This window comes from Somniosus microcephalus, chromosome 27 (assembly GCF_052327205.1).
Source record: "Somniosus microcephalus isolate GS21.2 chromosome 27, FLI_Smic_1.0, whole genome shotgun sequence".
NCBI lineage: Eukaryota > Metazoa > Chordata > Chondrichthyes > Squaliformes > Somniosidae > Somniosus > Somniosus microcephalus.
Window position 1 is genome coordinate 42,701,772 of NC_141013.1, and position 19,584 is coordinate 42,721,355.

General features: G+C 44.2%; 1 protein-coding gene across 12 annotated transcripts in view; it reads right to left on the minus strand.

Annotated features, from left to right (window-relative positions):
• arnt2 (aryl-hydrocarbon receptor nuclear translocator 2) overlaps window positions 1-19,584 on the minus strand; it is a 715,479-nt gene that overhangs the window by 419,861 nt on the left and 276,034 nt on the right. For all 12 annotated transcript variants that reach the window (XM_085968885.1, XM_085968886.1, XM_085968889.1 and 9 more), the window contains one exon: window positions 7,646-7,859. In XM_085968885.1, the coding sequence (XP_085825011.1) occupies window positions 7,646-7,859 (214 nt within the window). The remainder of the gene's footprint in view (window positions 1-7,645; window positions 7,860-19,584) is intronic.

Below are 19,584 nucleotides of genomic sequence, written 5' to 3' on the forward strand. Positions count from 1 at the left end.
AGGGGAGCATCTAGAAGAAACACTAGAATAGGATGTAGGAAATGCCCTCACCACACAGTCACAAAGGGAAAGCTCTGAGGTAAGAGACACCGACACCCCACAGACACTCTTGTACTAATAAGACTTTTAACTAATAACGGCCATGGTTCAGTAGCAGCGCTCTTGCCTCTGAATCAGAAGGTTGTGGGTTCAGGGACTTGAGCACCTCGGCAGACACTCCAGTGCAGTACTGAGGGAGTGCTGCAGTGTCAGAGGTGTCGACTTTCGGATGAGATGTTAAACCGAGGCCATGTCAGGTGAACGTAAAAGATCTAATGGCACAAAATTGGCTGCTGCATTTCCTACATTACAACAGTGACTACACTTCAAAACTACTTCATAGGCTGTAAAGTGCTTGGGGCATCCTGATTCTGTGAAAGGTGCTATATAAGTGGAAGTCTTTCTTTCTTTAATAAACTTGTTAACCACAGTCACTTCTCCATGTCTACTGCACGTGCATTTTGGCTACAGTCCCAGAACAAAGTTTTTTCCCTTTTTATCTCCCACACTCTGGCCCCCTTTTCCTCTTGTCCCTTCACTTGATTTTTTGGATAGGCCTTTGGCTTCCTTCTGTCCTGCTCTCGGCATTCCCTCTACCTTTAGTCCTAAAACCAGACAATAAAACGCATCAAAAGAAGCCCCCAATTACTGAAACAGCCTTAAACAGCAAACTGGGCTTTCTCGGAGAAACTGCCCGTTCCCGGTGCCTCATCGGCTCTCTCCATTGAACTGCTTTAGGATAGTCGAACTTTTTGAACACAAATGTCATTTATTTAAAACTTTTTGGCAGTTATGTACTAAAAGCGAAAATATATCTGCATTTACAAAGCTATCACATTTCATTTTCACTCCATTAGAGTATTTTACTCCCTTTAAATATCAGGCAAGTGAATTGTGAGGATATCAAAGCAGCACATCATTGATTAGAACATTTTTGTTTCATGGATTAAGCTTGTATCACAGGACTTTAAAGCGCTTTTGTAAAATGAATATTCAAACAGTTGAAGTCATTTTATTTGCACGATACTGTAAATGATGTATACAATGGCTGGAAGATCACAAGAGCCATCGTCAATCTCACTCGTCACAAAATAGCTTCAGTTAAAGCCGTCATCCTTCCAGAACAACCCTACCCGTCTTCCCATTACAGTTTCAGCCAGTTGACCGCCATCTTTGAAAAGAAATACGTTCTGATATATGTGCAAAATTCACCATCACCTGAGCATCTGCCCTTTGGCCCTGGTGTATCTGAAAGCACTGTTTCAGATTTGCAATCTCTATCCTGTTAGCACCTCTAGAAGATCTCCTCAGAGGCATCCATCGGACATTGGACATCAGCCTCCTTGCTCTTCTCTACACTGTCTCCAGGTCAACAGCAACAACTTGCATTTATATAGCACCTTTAATGTAGTAAAACGTCCCAAGGCGCTTTACAGGAACGTTATCAAACAAAATTTGACAATGAGCCACATAAGGAGATATTAGGACAGGTGGTCAAAGATGTAGGTTTTAAGGTGAGTTTTAAAGAGAGGTGGAGAGGTTTAGGGAGGGAATTTCAGAACTTAGGTCCTCGGCAGCTGAAGGCACGGCCGCCAATGGTGGAGCGATTAAATTCGGGGCTGCGCAAGAGGCCAGAATTGGAATAGCGCAGATATCTCGGAGGGTTGTAGGGCTGGAGGAGATTACAGAAATAGGGAGAGGCGAGGCCATGGAGGGATTCGAAAACAAGGATAAGAATTTTAAAATCGAGGTGTTGCTCAACCGGGAGTCAATGAAGGTCAGCGAGCACCGGGGTGATGGGGGGGGGGGGGGGGTTGAGGAAGAGATGGGAGGCCGGCCAGGAGTGCATTGGAATAGTCAAGTCTAGAGGTAACAAAGGCATGGATGAGCTGAGGAAGGGGTGGAGCCAGGCAATGTTACGGAGGTAGAAATAAGCAGTCTTAGTGATGGAGTGATATGTGGTTGGAAGCACATCTCTGGGTCAAATACGACACCAAGGTTGCGAGCAGCCGAGATCAGCCTCAGCCAGGGAGAGGGATGGAGTCGGTTCTTGGATGTCAGCCTTTAGCCGCAGTGACCAGAACTGTATACAGTAATTAGAGGATGGCCTGACCAACAAAGTGGCTAGCTTCAGCATGGCCTAGGAGATTTTACTCAATTGGTCTGGTGCTATAACCATGCAACCTATTTGCTTTCTTTATTGCTGCTTTGCAATGTTTGGAAATGGACTCAACTACCTCAAAGCATTTTTCACTTTCCCTTTTGCAACTCCTATCCCACTGATACAGTACACATACCTCCTATTTTTACTTCCAATATGCAGTACCTTGCATTTGTCCTTATTGATCATTGTTTGCCATTAATCAGTCCGGATACATACCACATCAAGCTCTCTCTTGTAAGATCTTGGCTGTCTGCTCAGAGTCCTCCTAGCTTGGTCTCATCTGTAAATTTAACTGTTTTGCATTGAGACGGTTATTTATGTTTACCAAGAACGGGAAGGGTCCCAAGTACAGACCCTAGAGATAGCCCATGCAATCTCTCGCCCCATTACGACCTGGTCCCCGTTGCACCTGTCCTCTGCTTCCTTTCCTTTAGCCAGTTACTAATCCACAACTACGTCTTACTTTTGATACCCACTGATCCTAATTTGTAAAGAGCTCTCATGTGGAGACACCCAGCCCAATGCTTGTTGTTCCTATTTCATGAAGCACGAGAACCCAATGCAGCACACAATCTGGTGCAGTTTTCGCTGCAAGGTGATGTATTCTTCCCTCGCCTCCGCGCACTGCGGCAGGAGTGCTGCCTTGCCTCAACAAACATGTGGCTGAAGTTCCTGTGGGACACAGCTTAATGAGAACTGATAATCGGTCTCTGCCTGCAACTGGTGAAATACCACCCACTCTGAGCTCCATTCTCAGGGGCCCACTGACCAAATATCACAGCCCTCCCCCAAAAAAAACCTTAGTCACCCCTCCCCAGGAAGAGAAAGTGGGCCACAGTGACCATACCCAAGAGGACTATGAACAGGCAAATATTCTGCTTCCCTCACCCAACTGAACCCTAGGGATCAAGTACAAATTGTACAAACATGCCAAAAAACCTTCATGCATCAATGCACGTCCTGCAAGCACCAAGTCATTAAAACATGCAATGGCTTAAAAAAAATGAGTGCATGCAATCTCTCAAAAATAGAATCAAAAATTAAGATAAAAACCAAGAGCCACTGAAATCACGGGAATTCCAATTTCTAACCCAATAGGATCGAACAAGTTAATAGTCACTTGCTGCAATTGCAAAGCATCATTGATTTCTGGCCAATTAATAAATTTAATGCTCACCTTTTACCAAGGAAACAAACTAACAATCTGGACACAGTTGATCTTGCATGCCATTTGATTCCTACATTAGAGAAGCCGTTTGAGCCTAATTACCACTTTATCAGAAAGAGCTTTAAAAGTACATTATTTTACTTTGTACGTAGGGCAGCACGGTGGCATAGTGGTTAGCACTGTTGCCTCACAGCGCCAGGGGCCCGGGTTCGAATCCGGCCTCGGGTGACTGTCTGTGTGGAGTTTGCACATTCTCCCCGTGTTTGCGTGGGTTTCCTCCGGGTGCTCCGGTTTCCTCCCACAGTCCAAAGATGTGCGGGTTAGGATGATTGGCTATGATAAATTGACCCTTAGTGTTAGGGGGATTAAATACGTGGGGTTACTGGGATATGTGTTGGTGTAGGGGTTACGGGGATCGGGTGGGATATGTGTCAGTGCAGGCTCGATGGGCCGAAATGGCCTCTATCTGCACTGTGGGGTTTCTGTGATTCTGTGAAGATCGACTATTGTGTCCTTAAAGCGTCAATTAATTCAACCTATATTTGAAAGTGCCTAAATACTTATTCCTGTAACTTCAAGCACCCTCAGTGAACAAATTTCTGCAGGATCAAACTGAAATTATTGCCTGTTCCACTGATCTTCCAAAATAAAACTTGTTGCGTACACAAGCTATTTATGTAATGACGAATCCTGCCCAGAAATGGGGCTATGGAAACCTAATCTGAAATATAGGGATGGGCGATAAATGACAACCTCGCCAACGACACCCACATCCCTAGAATGAACAGAAAAACTATCGAGATCTATCGACCTACCCTATATATATATGTGACTGCCCAGCACCACCTGCTGGCAGTATTATAAATGAACACTGCTGTCACTTAAAGATCTTCTTGGAGAACTGGGAGAGAATTTTAATGGGACAATATCATAGGAATAACTAAACGATTGATGGGTTCATCCAGTTCACTCCGATAGAAGTATTTTTCCTATTTGGCCTCCACTATGCTCCAGCACCTGGCCGACATTATCCCACTCTCCTCCACCGCCCCTCACCCCTAGACGAAAAACAGGAATGTGTTCATTTCCTTACAAGGACCCTGTACGCACTCTGCTCCATGTTATTTTATTCCAGAAAAATTATAAGAGGCTAAAGTAGAAGTCGTGTCACATTCATGGTTTCCTGAGCTTCGAATCATGATTCACAATTACCTTCATCTGGTTCGACGCCAATTGTTTCAAATTCTAACTCAATGATTCTCTTACTAATTTTAAGTACTGGAATCCTGTCTTTTTTGATGAAGTAAGCCCCCTTATTGTTCCCAGGACACACTTATCTCAAGGCCGGCTCTCAGGTAGTTCCTAATAAAGGTGGTCCTGTGATGACTCTCATCACTTCCACTGGGTAAAGCCAGACAGCTCAACGAGGCAATAACTAGTGATCCTAAGTTCATGGCTTCACGCTCCTGCGTGCCAAATGCTGTGCCACTTAATCTTTTTTTTCCCCCAATAAGAACATATTGGTTTTCAAAACTGTCCCTGTAGCTGAGTTGCTGTAAGTAGAGGAATTGATCTAACCGTCTTTCGTTGTTTTGGTCCTTTGGTGACCAAAATGCGATACTGTCGTGTCAGTTGGCAGCACTACTCTTCTGAATCAAAAGGTTGTGCTCCAAGCCCCACGAAGGGCTTGAGTGCATAATCTACATTTCCATTTCAGTGCAGTATAAAGGACTGCTGCACTGAGGCATTAAACCAAGGCCCCATCTGCCTGCTCAGGTGGACTTAAACGATCCCATGACGCTATTTGAAGAGAAGGGAGTTCTCCTGGTGCACTGGCCTTCATTCCTCCCTCAATCAAAACCACCGAGAGACACTTGTGGAAGTGTAAGCAAATTAATTAATATATGCTGACTGAAAGCTGGATAGATATATAAAAGATTATAAAATGATACAGCACAGAAGGGGGCCATTCGGCCCATCGTGCCTGTGCCAGCTCGGATAGAGCGATCCAATTAAATCCCACTCTGCTGCTCTTTCCCCACAGCCCTGTCAATTTTTTCCCTTCAAGTATTCATCCAATTCTCTTTTGAATGTTACTATTGAATCTGCTTCCTCCGCCCTTTCAGGCAGTGCATTCCAGATCATCATAACTCGCTGCATAAAACAATGTTTCCTCAAGTCGCCTCTGGTTCTTTTGCCAATCAACTTAAATCTGTGTCCTCTGGTTACCGACCCTTCTGCCACTGAAAACAGTTTCTCCTTATTTACTCTACCAAAACCATTCATGATTTTGAAAGCCTCTATCAAATCTCTTCTTCATCTTATCTGCTTCAAGGAGAACAACCCCAGTCTCTCCACATAACTGAAGTCCCTCATCCCTGGTACCATTCCAGTAAATCTGCTCCGCACCCTCTCCAAGGCCTTGACATCCTTCCTAAAGTGCGGTGCCCAGAACTGAACACAATACTCCAGCTGAAGCTTAACCAGTGTTTTATAAAGGTTGATCATTGCTTCCTGCTTTTGAACTCTATTCCTCTATTAATAAAAAAGCACATGGGATTCTTGGCTTTAACAGCCTTCTCAACTTGTCCTGCCAACTTCAAAGATTTGTGTACATATCAAATAAGGTCTCTGTTCCTGCACCCCCTTTAAAATTGTACCATTTAATTTATATTGCCACTCCTCATTCTTCCTACCAAAGTGTATCACTTCACACTTCTCTGCATTAAATTTTACCTATGTGTCTGTCCACTTTACTAGTCTGCCTATGTCCTCCTGAAGTCGGTTGCTATCCTCCTAATTTTTTACTACATTTCCGAATTTCGTATCATCTGCAAACTTTGAAATTATGCCCAGTATACCCAAGTCCAGGTTATTAATATATATCAAAAAGAGCAGTGGTCCTAATACCGACCCCTGGGAACATCACTGAATACTTCCCTGCAGTCTGAAAACAACCATTCACCACTATTCTCCGCTTTCTGTCCCGTAGCCAATTTTGTACAATGTCCCTTTAATCCCATGGGTTTTAATTTTGCTAACAAGTCTATTACGTGGTACTTTGTCAAACGCCTTTTGAAAGTCCATATACAGAACATCAACCGCACTACCCTCATCAACCCTCTTAGTTGCTTCATCAAAGAACTCGATCAAGTTAGTCAAACACGACTTGCCTTTAACAAATCTGTGCCGACTTTCATTTATTAGCCCAATACTTTTCCAAAGGCCAATTAATTTTGTCCAGGATTATTGTCTCTAAAAGTTTGCCCACTACGGACGTTAGGCTGATTGGCCTGTAGTTGTCAGGTTTACCCCTCTCCCCTGCCACTTTTACAATGTGTACAACTTTCCTACATTACAACAGTGACTACACTTCAAAAGTACCTCATTGGCTGTAAAGCATTTGGGGTGTCCTGAAAGGCGCTATATAAATGCAAGTCTTTGTCTTTAACTTTGAGCATCTCTCCTACATAAAGCCACTGTTCCTGTGAAGACTATTCCAGGGTAATTCTGCAACTGAAAGCTCTATATTTATGAGGAAAGACTCTCAGAGCCAAACTTGTTCTTATTAGAGATAAGCTTGAAGGTATGGTAAAGTCTGAAGGGTCAGGTGAAAGCAGTCAGCTAAGATAGTATCAATTTAAGCAGCACAAATCATCACATTTACTAACAGTCAAACAACAGCCTATTTACAATCTACAGTCTTATAACAAGAGTGAAATGTGCAGGTGATATTAGAATACATGGGGTAAAAAAAACGTAGCCCCGATTTTATCCTAAGCTGCCCGGCGGGAATGGGTCGGAAACCCGTTTTACACCCAACTTCACTCTCTATTAACTTCAATGTGTAAAATTGGACAGGGTGTAAAACAAGCGTCTGAACCGAACCCTCCCCATTCCCCACGGGAGGGGTAGGTTAAAATCGGGGCTCTTGGTCCTTGACTATACAATAATGATTTACCCAGAATGAGTGCAGCTCTCTGCCTTGTGAAAGACCTTTATGAACTAATGGATTGAGAATTAAGGTGTAGCCAAGGCTCAAATGTCAACCATTCTCAGGCATTCCATTTATTAGATTTGCATTTATATTTCATTAATTTCTATACAAACATTCAGTGTTATCTATTTATAATCACAGCTATTTGTTAGCTGAACACAAAGCTGGAATGGTACTTGACTGGAGGCAATGCAGTTCTAATAGTTATCTACTAATTTTCAAGCGGTCTTCATATTCTCTGACATGTCAGTCTTTCATTACCAGACAAAATGCTTACCGGTCATGGAACTTTCTGATGTAGACAGCTGTTCTCTGAGCTTCTCCACATCGTCTGGATGAACCTGATCATACAAGGTGCTTCCAAACCATTCAGACTGTGGGTGGTTTAAAACAGGTGTAACGGAATCTGAAACATAGATGACTCTTCCAGTCTCAGATGCAGCTACAAAAAGGAATCCATCTGCTGCCTCCAAGATAAGGTGCTTCAACTCCTTGAAAGAGAAGGAAAAATATATGTTAAAAAGATAAAACATTCCACAATGCCTAGTTGGTTGCATAATTCAAACATTTCTGTTATGACCCACCATAAACTATTAATAACTTATTCTTGATCATACACAGATTAAGAGAATCACTAGATTGATTCCTGGTGAGAGGGCTGTCCTATGAGGAGAGATTGAGTATAATGGGCCTATGCTCTCTGGAGTTTAGAAAAATGAGAGGTGATCTCACTGAAATATATAAAATCCTTAGAGGGTTTGACAGGGTAGATGCCAAGAGGCTGTTTCCCTAGGCTGGAGAGTCTAGAACTAGGGGTCATGATCTCAGGATAAGGGGGCGGCCATTTACGACTGAGCTGAGGAGACGTTTCTTCACTTAGAAGGTTGTGAATCTTTGGAATTCTCCTCCCCAGAGGGCCGTGGCTGCTCAGTCATTGAGTATATTCAAGATTGAGATCTATAGATTCTTGAGCACTAGGGGAATCAAGTGGTATGGGGATAGGGCGGAAAAGTGGAATTGATGTAGAAGATCAGCCAGTATGCAAGGGCTCGAGGGGTCATATGCAATGTTCACTTTAAAAAACATTTTGGTGTGCGGCCCCTGGCCCACTGAAAGTGCCACGCATGCACGATTTTTCCTGCACGGGTGCTGCAGAGCACCACACGGCCCCGCAACTTAAAGGGAACATTGGCCGTATGGCCTACTCCTGCTCCCATTTCTTATGTACAAGGCATGTTTCAGTAGATTTCACATGCCCTTATATGAAAGCTGCAGTTCAAGTTCTCCATTTCCATTTTGTACCTTTATGGGACTGTCGCCAGTTGTGTAGTGTTCTTTAATCACCAAATGATGTGCTCGCCACACAATGCAGTTTTGTTTTAAAGCGGCAGTCAAAAAAAAGTGGCCTTTCAGGTACTTGCTGCATATAAGCAATGTACAAGCAACTCTTGTAGAGTGAAATTGGTGAGGGTGGTGGGAGACACCAGGAATTGATACAGCGTAACCGTTTGAAACACTTGAGAAAATCAACTTTATAAAGATCCTTCTTTTCCTAATCACAATTGAAAAATGTGATTAACTGCAAAAATGCATCCCCTTTCAAGATCTTTAAAATCAGCCACCTGATATAAATGCTTTAATGCGAGTACGGCTAGGAACCTCGTGCATCTTTAGCAGGAGCAACTTTCCAGGCACAACACATCTGAATAAATACTGCCTCTTCAAACATATGTTTGTCCCCAAGACTAAATTCTTCTGATTTTCCCCCCCTTTTTGTGGAGGCGTAGCGTGAACTATCAATTACAAATTTGACAATTACAAGTTTTAGTCTGCTCGTGTTCATGTGCACTTTTACCAGAGCTCCTACGTCTAGTGGTGTAAGTGAAGGCTCTTTGATGCAAGTCAGCTCCAAGGTGGCAGGCCTAGCAATGGAACATTTGAACCAAGGCATTTCCGAATTTCGTATCATCTGGAAACTTTGAAATTATGCCCAGTATATCCAAGTCCAGGTCATTAATATATATCAAAAAGAGCAGTGGTCCTAATACCGACCCCTGGGAACATCACTGAATACTTCCCTCCAGTCTGAAAACAACCATTCACCACTACTCTCTGCCCCGTAGCCAATCTTGTATCCATGTCCCTTTAATCCCATGGGCTTTAATTTTGCTAACAAATCTATTACGTGGTACTTTGTCAAATGCTTTTTGAAAGTCCATGTACACAACATCAACCCTCTCCGTTACTTCATCAAAGAACTCGATCAAGTTAGTCAAACACGATTTGCCTTTAACAAATCTGTGCTGATTTTCATTTATTAGCTCATAATTTCCAAATGCCAATTAATTTTGTAGAGATTATTAACTCAAAGTTTCCCCACCACTGACGTTAAGCTAACTGGTAGTGGTTGCCGGGTTTACCCCTTACCCTTTTTTAAACAGGAGTGTTACATTCTTCCAGTCCTCTGGCACCACTCCCATATCCAAGGAGGATTGGAAGATGGCGGCCAGAACCTCTGCAATTTCCACCCTTACTTCCTTCAGTAACCTAGGATGCATCCCAGCCGGACACGGTGACTTTTCTACTTTGAGGACTGCCAACCTTTTAGTAACTCCTCTATTTATTTTTATCCTATCCACTATCCATGAATATCCCCATCCTCAATGATGGTGGAACCCAACACGCGAGTGCAAAAGACAAGGCTGAAGCTTTTGCAACCATCTTCAGCCAGAAGTGCCGAGTGGATGATCCATATCGGCCTCCTCCTGAGGTCCCCGCCATCACAGAAGCCAGTCTTCAGCCAATTCAATTCACTCCACGTGATAGCAAGAAACGGCTGAGCGCACTGGATACAGCAAAGGCTATGGGCCCCGACAACATCCAGGCTGTCATGCTGAAGATATGTGCTCCACAACTAGCCGCGCCTCTAGCCAAGCTGTTCCAGTACAGACACAGCACTAGCATCTACCCAACAATGTGGAAAACTGCCCAGGTATGTCCTGTCCACAAAAAGCAGGACAAATCCAACCCAGCCAATTACCGCCCCATCAGTCTACTCTCAATCATCCGCAAAGTGATGGAAGGTGTCATCGACAGTGCTATCAAGTAGCACTTACTCACCAATAACTTTCTTACTGATGCTCAGTTTGGGTTCCGCCAGGACCACTCGGCTCCAGACCTCATTTAAGCCTTGGTCCAAACATGGACAAAAGAGCTGAATTCCAGAGGTGAGATGAGAGTGACTGCCCTGGACATCAAGGCAGCATTTGGCTGAATGTGGCATCAAGGATCCCTAATAAAATTGAAGTCAATGGGAATCAGGAGGAAAACGCTCCACTGGCTGGAGTCATACCTAGCACAAAGGAAGATGGTTGTGGTTGTTGGAGGTCAATCATCTCAGCCCTGGGACACTGCTGCAGGAGTTCCTCAGGGCAGTGTCCTAGGCCCAACCATTGTCAGCTGCTTCATCAATGACCTTCCCTCCAACATAAGGTCAGAAGTGGGGATGTTCGCTGATGAATACATACTGCCATTTGCAAGTTCTCAGATAATGAAGCAGCCCATGCAGAAAAGTGCAAAGTGATACATTTTGGTAGGAAGAACGAGGAGAGGCAATATAAACTAAAGGGTACAATTCTAAAGGGGGAGCATGATCAGAGAGACCTGGGGGGTATATGTGCACAAATCGTTGAAGGTGGCAGGGCAGGATGAGAAAGCGGTTAAAAAAGCATACCATATCCTGGGCTTCATAAATAGAGGCATTGAGTACAAAAGCAAGGAAGTTACGATGAACCTGTATAAAACACTGGTTCGGCCTCAACTGGAGTATTGTGCCCAATTCTGGGCACCGCACATTAGGAAGGATGTGAAGGCCTTAGAGAGGGTGCAGAAAAGATTTAGGAGAATGATTCCAGGGATGAGGGACTTCAGTTACGTGGATAAGGGTCAAGAACCAGAGGACACAGATTTAAGGTGATTGGCAAAAGAATCAAAGGCGACATGAGGAAAACCTTTTTTTTTTTACACGAGTGGTTATGATCTGGAATTCACTGCCTGAAAGGGTGGTGGAAGCAGACTCAATCGTGGCTTTCAAAAGGGAATTGGAGAAGTACCTGAAGGAAAAAAATGTGCAGGACTACGAGGAAAGGGCAGGGGAGTGGGACTAGCTTAAGTGCTCTTACAGAGAACCAGCGTGGGCTCGACTGGCCAAATGGCCTACTTCTGTGCTGTAACCATTCTATGCCCGCATGCAACAGCAAGACCTGGACGACATTCAGGCTTGGGCTGATAAGTGGCAAGTAACATTTGTGCCACACAAGTGCCAGGAAATGACCATCTCCAACAAGCAAGAGTCTAACCACCGCCCCTTGACATTCAACAGCATTACCATCGCTGAATCCCTCACCATCAATGTCCTGGGGGTCACCATTGACCAGAAACTTAACTGGATCAGCCACATAAACACTGTAGCAACAAGAGCAGGTCAGAGGCTGGGTATTCTGCAGTGAGTGTCTCACCTCCTGATTCCCAAAAGCCTTTCCACCATCTACAAGGCACAAGTCAGGAATGTGATGGAATACTCTCCACTTCTCTGGATGAGTGCAGCTCCAACAACACTCAAGAAGCTCAACACCATCCAGGACAAAGCTCTGGCTTGATTGGCACCCCTTCCACCACCTTAAACATTCACTCCCTCCACCACCGGCGTACCGTGGCTGCAGTGTGTACCATCTACAAGATGCACTGCAGCAACTTGCCAAGGCTTCTTCGGCAGCACCTCCCAAACCCGCAACCTCTTCCACCTAGAAGGACAAGGGCAGCAGGCGCATGGGAACACCACCACCTCCAAGTTCACCTCCAAGTTACACACCATCCTGGCTTGGAAATATATCGCTGTTGCTTCATCGTCACTGGGTCAAAATCCTGGAACTCCCTCCCTAACAGCACTGTGGGAGTAGCTTCACCACACGGGACTGCAGCAGTTCAAGAAGGCGGCTCACCACCACCTTCTCAAGGGCAATTAGGGATGGGCAATAAATGCTGGCCTTGCCAGCGATGCCCACATCCCAGGAATGAATTTTTTTTTTTTTTTTTTTTTTTAATTACTCATTTAGTACCTCAGCCCTGTCCTCTGCCTCCACAAGAGGAGTTCCTTTTTGGTCCCCAATTGGCCCCACCCTTCCTTTAACTACCCTTTTACTATTTATGCGTTTATAAAAGACTTTTGGGTTCCCTTTTTAGGTTAGTCACTAATCTGTTCTCATACTCTCTCTTTGCCCCTCTTATTTCCTTTTTTGTTTCTCCTCTGTACTTACATTCAGCTTGGTTCTCTACTGTATTATGAACCTTACATGTCATAAGACTCCTTTTTCTGTCTCATTTTAATCTCTATAGGGAGCTCTAGCTTTGGATGTCCTTCCTTTCTCCCTCATGGCACTGTGTCTAATCTGTACCTGAACCATCGCCTCTTTGAAGGCTCCCATTGTTCAATTGCTGTTTTGCGGCCAATTTTTGATTCCAATCCACCTAGGCCAGATCCCTTTTCAACTCACTGAAGTTAGCCCTCCTCCAGTTAAGTATTTTTACGCTTGATTGTATCTTGTCCTTTTCCATAGCTATTCTAAATCTGGTGCTATCCTCTGTGCACCTTCTCCTTTCATGTATCATCCTGGTGCCCATCCCCCTACCAAATTAGTTTAAACCCTCCCCCACAGTACTAGTTAACCTTTCTGCGAGGACACGGATCTCAGCTCTGTTCAAGTGCAACCTGCCCACCTTGAACAGGTCCCTCCTGCCCCAGAAATCTGAAGCCCTCCCTCCTGCACCATTTCTCCAGTCACACGTTAACCTGTTTTATCCTGCTATTCCTACACTCACTAGCACGTGGCACTGGGAGTAATGCAGAGATTGCTACATTTGAGGTCCCGCTTTTTAACTTCCTCCCTAGCTCCTGAAACTTTGCAGGACCTCAGCCCTTTTTCTTCCTATGTCATTGGTTCCCACATGGACCATGACTTCTGGTTGCTCCTCTTCCCACAAAGGCCAAATTGGTAGCTGATGGGGTAGGCTGTTTGGGGCATGATGGGTCCAATTGGTTTGCTTTACTTTTGCCTAAATGGGGGTTGCAGTCCAGAAGTGGTCAGGACAAGCCCCCACCACTCCCTCCCCAATGAGACCGAGGACACTGGGGAAATTCTAAGCAACGGAATACAAGTGATAGCTTGGCTCAGTTGTCCAGTACCAGTCACGCCTCACAGTCAAAAGTTGTGGGTTCAAACCCCACTCCAGGGCTTCAGCATAAAATCTAGGCAGACATCTTCACTGAGGGAATAACAACAGAAAATGCTGGAAACACTCAGCAGGCCAGGCAGCATCCGTGGAGAGAGAAACAGAGTTAACGTTTCAGGTCTGTGACCCTTCGTCAGAACTGGAAAAAGTTAGGGATGTAACAGGTTTTAAGCAGGTGCAGAGGCAGGGAAAGGGGAGGAAGGAACAGGGAGTCTGTGCTAGGATTGAAGGCAGGAGAGATTAAATGTTGCAAATGGAGATGGCAGAATCATCAACAGCTGCCACCTAAAAAAATGGAGGCAGTGGTTATAGCCTGAAATTGTTGAACTCAATGTTGAGTCCAGAAGGCTGTAAAGGGCCTAATCGAAAGATTCACTGAGGGAGTGCTGCATTGTTGAAGGTGGTGTGTTTCAGATCAAACATTAAACCAATCTCCGTCAGCCTGTTCAGGTGGACATAAAAGATTCCATGGTACGATACAAGGGAGAGCAGGGAGTTCTCCCAGTGCCGTGGCCAACATTTTCCCATCAACTTACACCAGCAGCAAACAGGTTAACTGGTAACTCAAGACACTAGCAATCAGCTCTTGTCATGCACAAATGGCTAAAGCACTGGAGTTCACAACAGCGACTGCCCGTCAAAAGTCATTCACTGGTTGGGAAACGCAGCCTGAAGACTTGATAAGGTGCTATATAAAACCAAGTTCCTTCTTTCAACTCCCTGGAACTAAATTCTCCAGGATTGACATATTCAGACTCTAGAGTACACTGGCCAACAACACATTGAAAAGTCTTACCACCTGATCGTGTGGCATTGGGTCAATGAAACCTGGCATTTCATTATTTTCTTCACCAGACTTGAGCTCCAATGTGTTCTCTGGAGGTGGGGGGTGGGGCCGGGAGGCAGGGGAATCTACATTGCTATTTCCTCAGGAACAACAATTTTAAGGGCGTGCAAGAACAAAGAGACCTGGGGGTGTTTGTGCTCAAATCTTTGAAGGTGGCAGGACAGGTTAACAAAGCAGTTAATAAAGCCTATGGGATCCTGGGCTTTATAAATAGAGGCAGAGATTACAAAAGCCAGGAAGTTATGCTAAACCTGTATAAATCACCCAGCTGGAGTATTGTGTCCAATTCTGGGCACCACACTTTAGGAAGGACGTGCAGGCTTTGGAGAGGGTACAGAAGAGATTTGATAGAATGGTTCGAGGGATGAGGGATTACAGTTACATGGATAGACTGGGGAAGCTGGGGCCATTCTCCTTAGAGCAGAGAAGGCTAAGAGGAGATGCGATTGAGGTGTTTAAAATCATCAAGGGTTTAGATAGAGTAAATAAAGAGAAACTGTTTCCAGTGGCTGAAGGGTCAATAACCAGAGGGCACAGATTTAAGGTGATTGGCAAAAGAACCAGAGGCGACATGAGGAAAAACTTTCTTACACAATGGGTGGTTTGGATTTGGAATGCACTGCCTGATAGGGTGATGGGAACAGATTCAATAGTAGCTTACAAAAGGGAATGGGATAAATACGGAAGGAGAAAAAATTGCAGGGATACGGGGAAAGAGCAGGGGAGTGGGACTAACAGGATTGCTCTTTGAAAGAGCTGGCGCAGACTCGAGGGGCCAAATGGCCTCCTTTTGTGCTGTACTAGTCGATGATTCTAATCTGTAGAACAGTTCAAGTAGGAAGCTCCTGTGCTGCTGCACCTGCAGTGGCTATATTAGTATGATTTTCTGAATTGAGGACGTGAGTCTATCAAACCTCAAACAGAAATTGCTATCATTCGGGGAGAGGGACATCTGTGAGTCCATGCCTTCTCAAGAATGGATCTCAAGAACCCTACTATCATCCAGGCGTTAGAAGGACATGAAACGGACCATAGAAACAGCAGGTGGCATAAGGGACCTATAATGGATAAGCACATCATCACTTGCCAACCCACTGTGGAACTCACCTTCAGAATGGGTTGTGCTCAAAGAGATGCCCAATGCATCATAAAGTGATAGAAAGAAAGAACTCCACTCAAGATGTCCCAAAGCACTTTACAGCCAACGAAGTACATTTGAAGTGTGGTCACTGTTGTAATGTAGGGAAAACTTGACAGCCAATTTGCACACAGCAAGGTCCCACAATCAGCAATGAGAATAGCCAGATGCTCTGTTTTAGTGATGTTGGTTGACTGATAAATGCCATCGAGGACACGTGGGGGCAGAGTCCCCTACTCCTCTTCAAATAGAACCACAGGATCTTTTATATTCAACTGAGACGGGGCCTCAGTTTAGCGTTTTATACGACAGTGCAGCACTCCTTCAGTACTCCACTTAAGTGCCAGCCTAAATTATGTGCTCCAGTCTCTGGAGTGGGACTTGAATCCACTACCTTCTGACTCAGAGGTAAGAATGCCACCACTGAGCCATAGCTGACAGTTGTAAAAATGCTCCAAACTATGCTTTACCAACAGAAACTGTCTTCCCAAAACTGCACTGTGCCACCAGAGACCATTAACACTTTGGAGAGCCAGTCCCCAAAGTAGTAGCCACCCTCAAACCTTCTATTTGCTGGCACTGGTGGAACATTTTGTTTTCCACCGAGACGTCCTGCTACCAGTCAGCTGGAGACTCCCATGATTCTGGGGTCAAGACAAAAAAGGTCTCAACCAACTTGTCTAAAGGACCAGTTGAGGAGACTGCGCAAGTTAGATCCCAACTCGAGCAGAGAGCCAATAAGCAATAACAGTGAATTCAAAGATGTGACTAGTATGGAAGAGTGTGGAGGCGATGGTATATTTCATGGGTGGGACAAAGAGAAGATAGGAATGAGCTGGTTATGAGAGTTAAATTTCTTACTGCTTTAAGGATGCCTTTCCCCCAGGCAGACATTGCAAGTACAGAGGCATCTAAGACAGCGACCATGACCACTGAGGAGTGAGAGTGAACTTTAGAATTTAACATAGTTAAGTACAATGCCATGCGTGACCATTAGAAAATATATATTCTTTGAAAAAGCTTTGAAAATGATGAGATGAAGGTCATGAACTAAAAGCTAAATCCCACATGTTAAATATTATATTGGAAATTCCAATGCGAGCTCCATTCGTTTCAGACAAGTAGACCCTTCCCCTTTTTTCCTAACACATACACATAGGAAATTTGGATTGGGAGCCACCATTCATGTCGAGGGTTTTACTAAGTTGTAATGCCTAGCTTGCATTTGGACTCTCTCTCATTGCCCAGTCCAAGTGATATCAATGGTTAGCCAAGCCAAATCAATTATAGCAAGACCACATTATGGCAATGAGTGAAGGGTAACTTAATTTCTGTTTGCCCCAAGTTATAAAAGACCAAATAGGACACAGATGTATTAATTAGTACAGGCTGTACTACTTTATTTTAAAAATCTCTAACAATTAGTAACACCACAAAGTTAGATATTGATGATTACAATAAAGAAATTGATATTTAATATCAATCAACAGAACCTAAATCACAGGCGCAAGATTAACTGAAGTGCTTCACAATATCTCAACATTAGCTAGATTTTAAGTATAAGTTACAAGGTTCAAGATTACGGAGGACTTATCAAAGTTATTTTTATTCAACAGATCTGGTATGTTGCTAGTATTAATGTTGTCCCTTAACTCAAACTATTCCTTCATAGTTGGTTGACTGCTGTGACATTGGGCTGTTCTGCCATCCTCTGGGATGCTCAGACTTCACTGCTGGGGACACCTGCCTCATTATCAGTGGCTTCTTTCTTTGGTCGTCATCTTCTCCCCCTAGCTTATTTTTCTGTACTGTTTTACCACACTTTGGTTTATTTAACAATAAACCTCTCTTAACCTTCTAGAGAGAGCTGGATGGTTAAGAAAGGTTAAATGTTTAATCAAAGTTCGCTCTGTGCATTTGAAGATACTTTAGAAGCTCATTGCAGCTCCCTTTAAACTTTGCTCTATCTTTTCCCAAACCACATGGAAACTTCTGAAAACTGCCAAGCAATGGCCTTACGTACTTCAGCAATCCTAAAGGAAATCCCACTACGGGACACGACCAATAAAAATCATCCACTCAAATCACTTGGATCTTTTTGCAAGGTGTCATTTAATTGGACAGGCACACATCAGAAACTGGAATTGTTCGGTTCCCATTGGTTTCACAAAGAACAGACCTTCTATTAAGTGTTTCCCTGCCATTTGGTGGGCCACACAAATCATGATAAAGGAGACATCTTTCCCGACATCAGGGTTCCCTAGAGTGCTGTTAATCTATCTATCTGAACACAATGGCACATCAGTGTGTTGGTCTGCTTCTTTGTCAGGTCCTGTTCAAGGGTGGCACCAGAGTTTTAATGAGAAATATGTGCTGCACCAGCATGTTTATCGGTACTCGGGATTTCTCAGCATGCAAGGATTACCCTTCTAACTTTCCCCAAATGCCTGCAGTGTGTTCAGGATGACTACTTCTCCTACAAGATGAAGAACATTTTTTACAGAACCAGTTTGAATAGATGACAAAGAACACCAAATAATTAAACAACGGAAACCAAAATAAATATTTGAGATGGAATACATTGAAAAAACTGACACTCGCGAGCAGGGCAGGCCCTTATAGTTATAACGGCACAGAAGGAGGCCATTCGGCCCATTGAGTCCATGCCGGCTCTCTGCAGAGCAATCAAGTCAGTCCCATTCGCCCGCTATATCCCCGTAGCCCTGCAAGTTTATTTCCCTCAAGTGCCTATCCAGTCTCCCCTGTATCTCTTGCCCAAAACCTTAAATCTGTGTCCCCTAGTCCTTGTACCATCAACTAGTGGGAACAGCCTTTCCCCGTCTAGCCTATCTAAACCCGTCATAATCTTGTACACCTCTATCAAATCACCCTTCAACCTCCTTTGCTCTAATGAAAACAAATCCAGCTTCTCCAACCTGTCCTTGTAGCTAAGATCCCCCATCCCTGGAACCATTCTGGTAAATCTCCTCTGCACCCTCTCAAGGGCCTTCACATCCTTCCTAAAGTGTGGTGACCAGAACTGGACGCAATACTCCAGTTGTGGCCTAACCAGCGCTTTATAAAGGTTCAGCATGACTTCTCTACTTTTGTACTCAATACCTCTATTTATGAAGCCCAAGATCCCATATGCTTTGCTAACCACTCTCTCAATATGTCCCGCCACCTTCAGGGACCTATGCACATTAACTCCCAGGTCCCTCTCTACCTGCACACTCTTTAAAACTGTGCCATTAAGTGTATATTGCCTCTCCCTGTTCCTTCTGCCAAAATGCATCGCCTCACACTTCTCTGTATTAAATTCCATCTGCTAGCCTTTCTATATCCTGTTGCAGTCAATTGGCATCATCCTCACTGTTTGCCACACCCCCAAGTTTGGTGTCATCAGCAAGTGTTTGGGACTGAAGCTGGTCACACCGTGTCCAGGATCACGACATCAAGACAAACTTCCTAAAAAAAGGAAAGCTGCTCAATAGTGTGACCCTGTGCCAGCCCACTGCAGCAGTAGGTGCCATTGCCTCCCAGCTACATACCCAACTCTCCCAAACCCTTTGTTCAAATCCCTCCATCCCAGTTTCTGCTCTTCTCACAGGACTATGGCAGTCCTGGCCAATGTCACGCTCTATAGGGATGACTGTGACACGCTATCCCTGCTTATTCTTTTCAACCTTTCTGCAGTGTTTGATACAGTTGGCCACATTGGCTCCTCCATTCATCATTCTTTGGCGCCCTGGATGAGATCAGCAACTCATCACAGATCAGGATTAGAATGTGGGACTTTCTTGGCTGTCTGTCTGCTGTTTTCATTACATAAAGGAATAAATTTAATTCTAACTGAAGTGATACAATTTGAAAAGCATGCTATGTTCAGTTTACATTGTGCTTAACTAAACAGATACAGATGACTAGATTCAAATGTGTGATA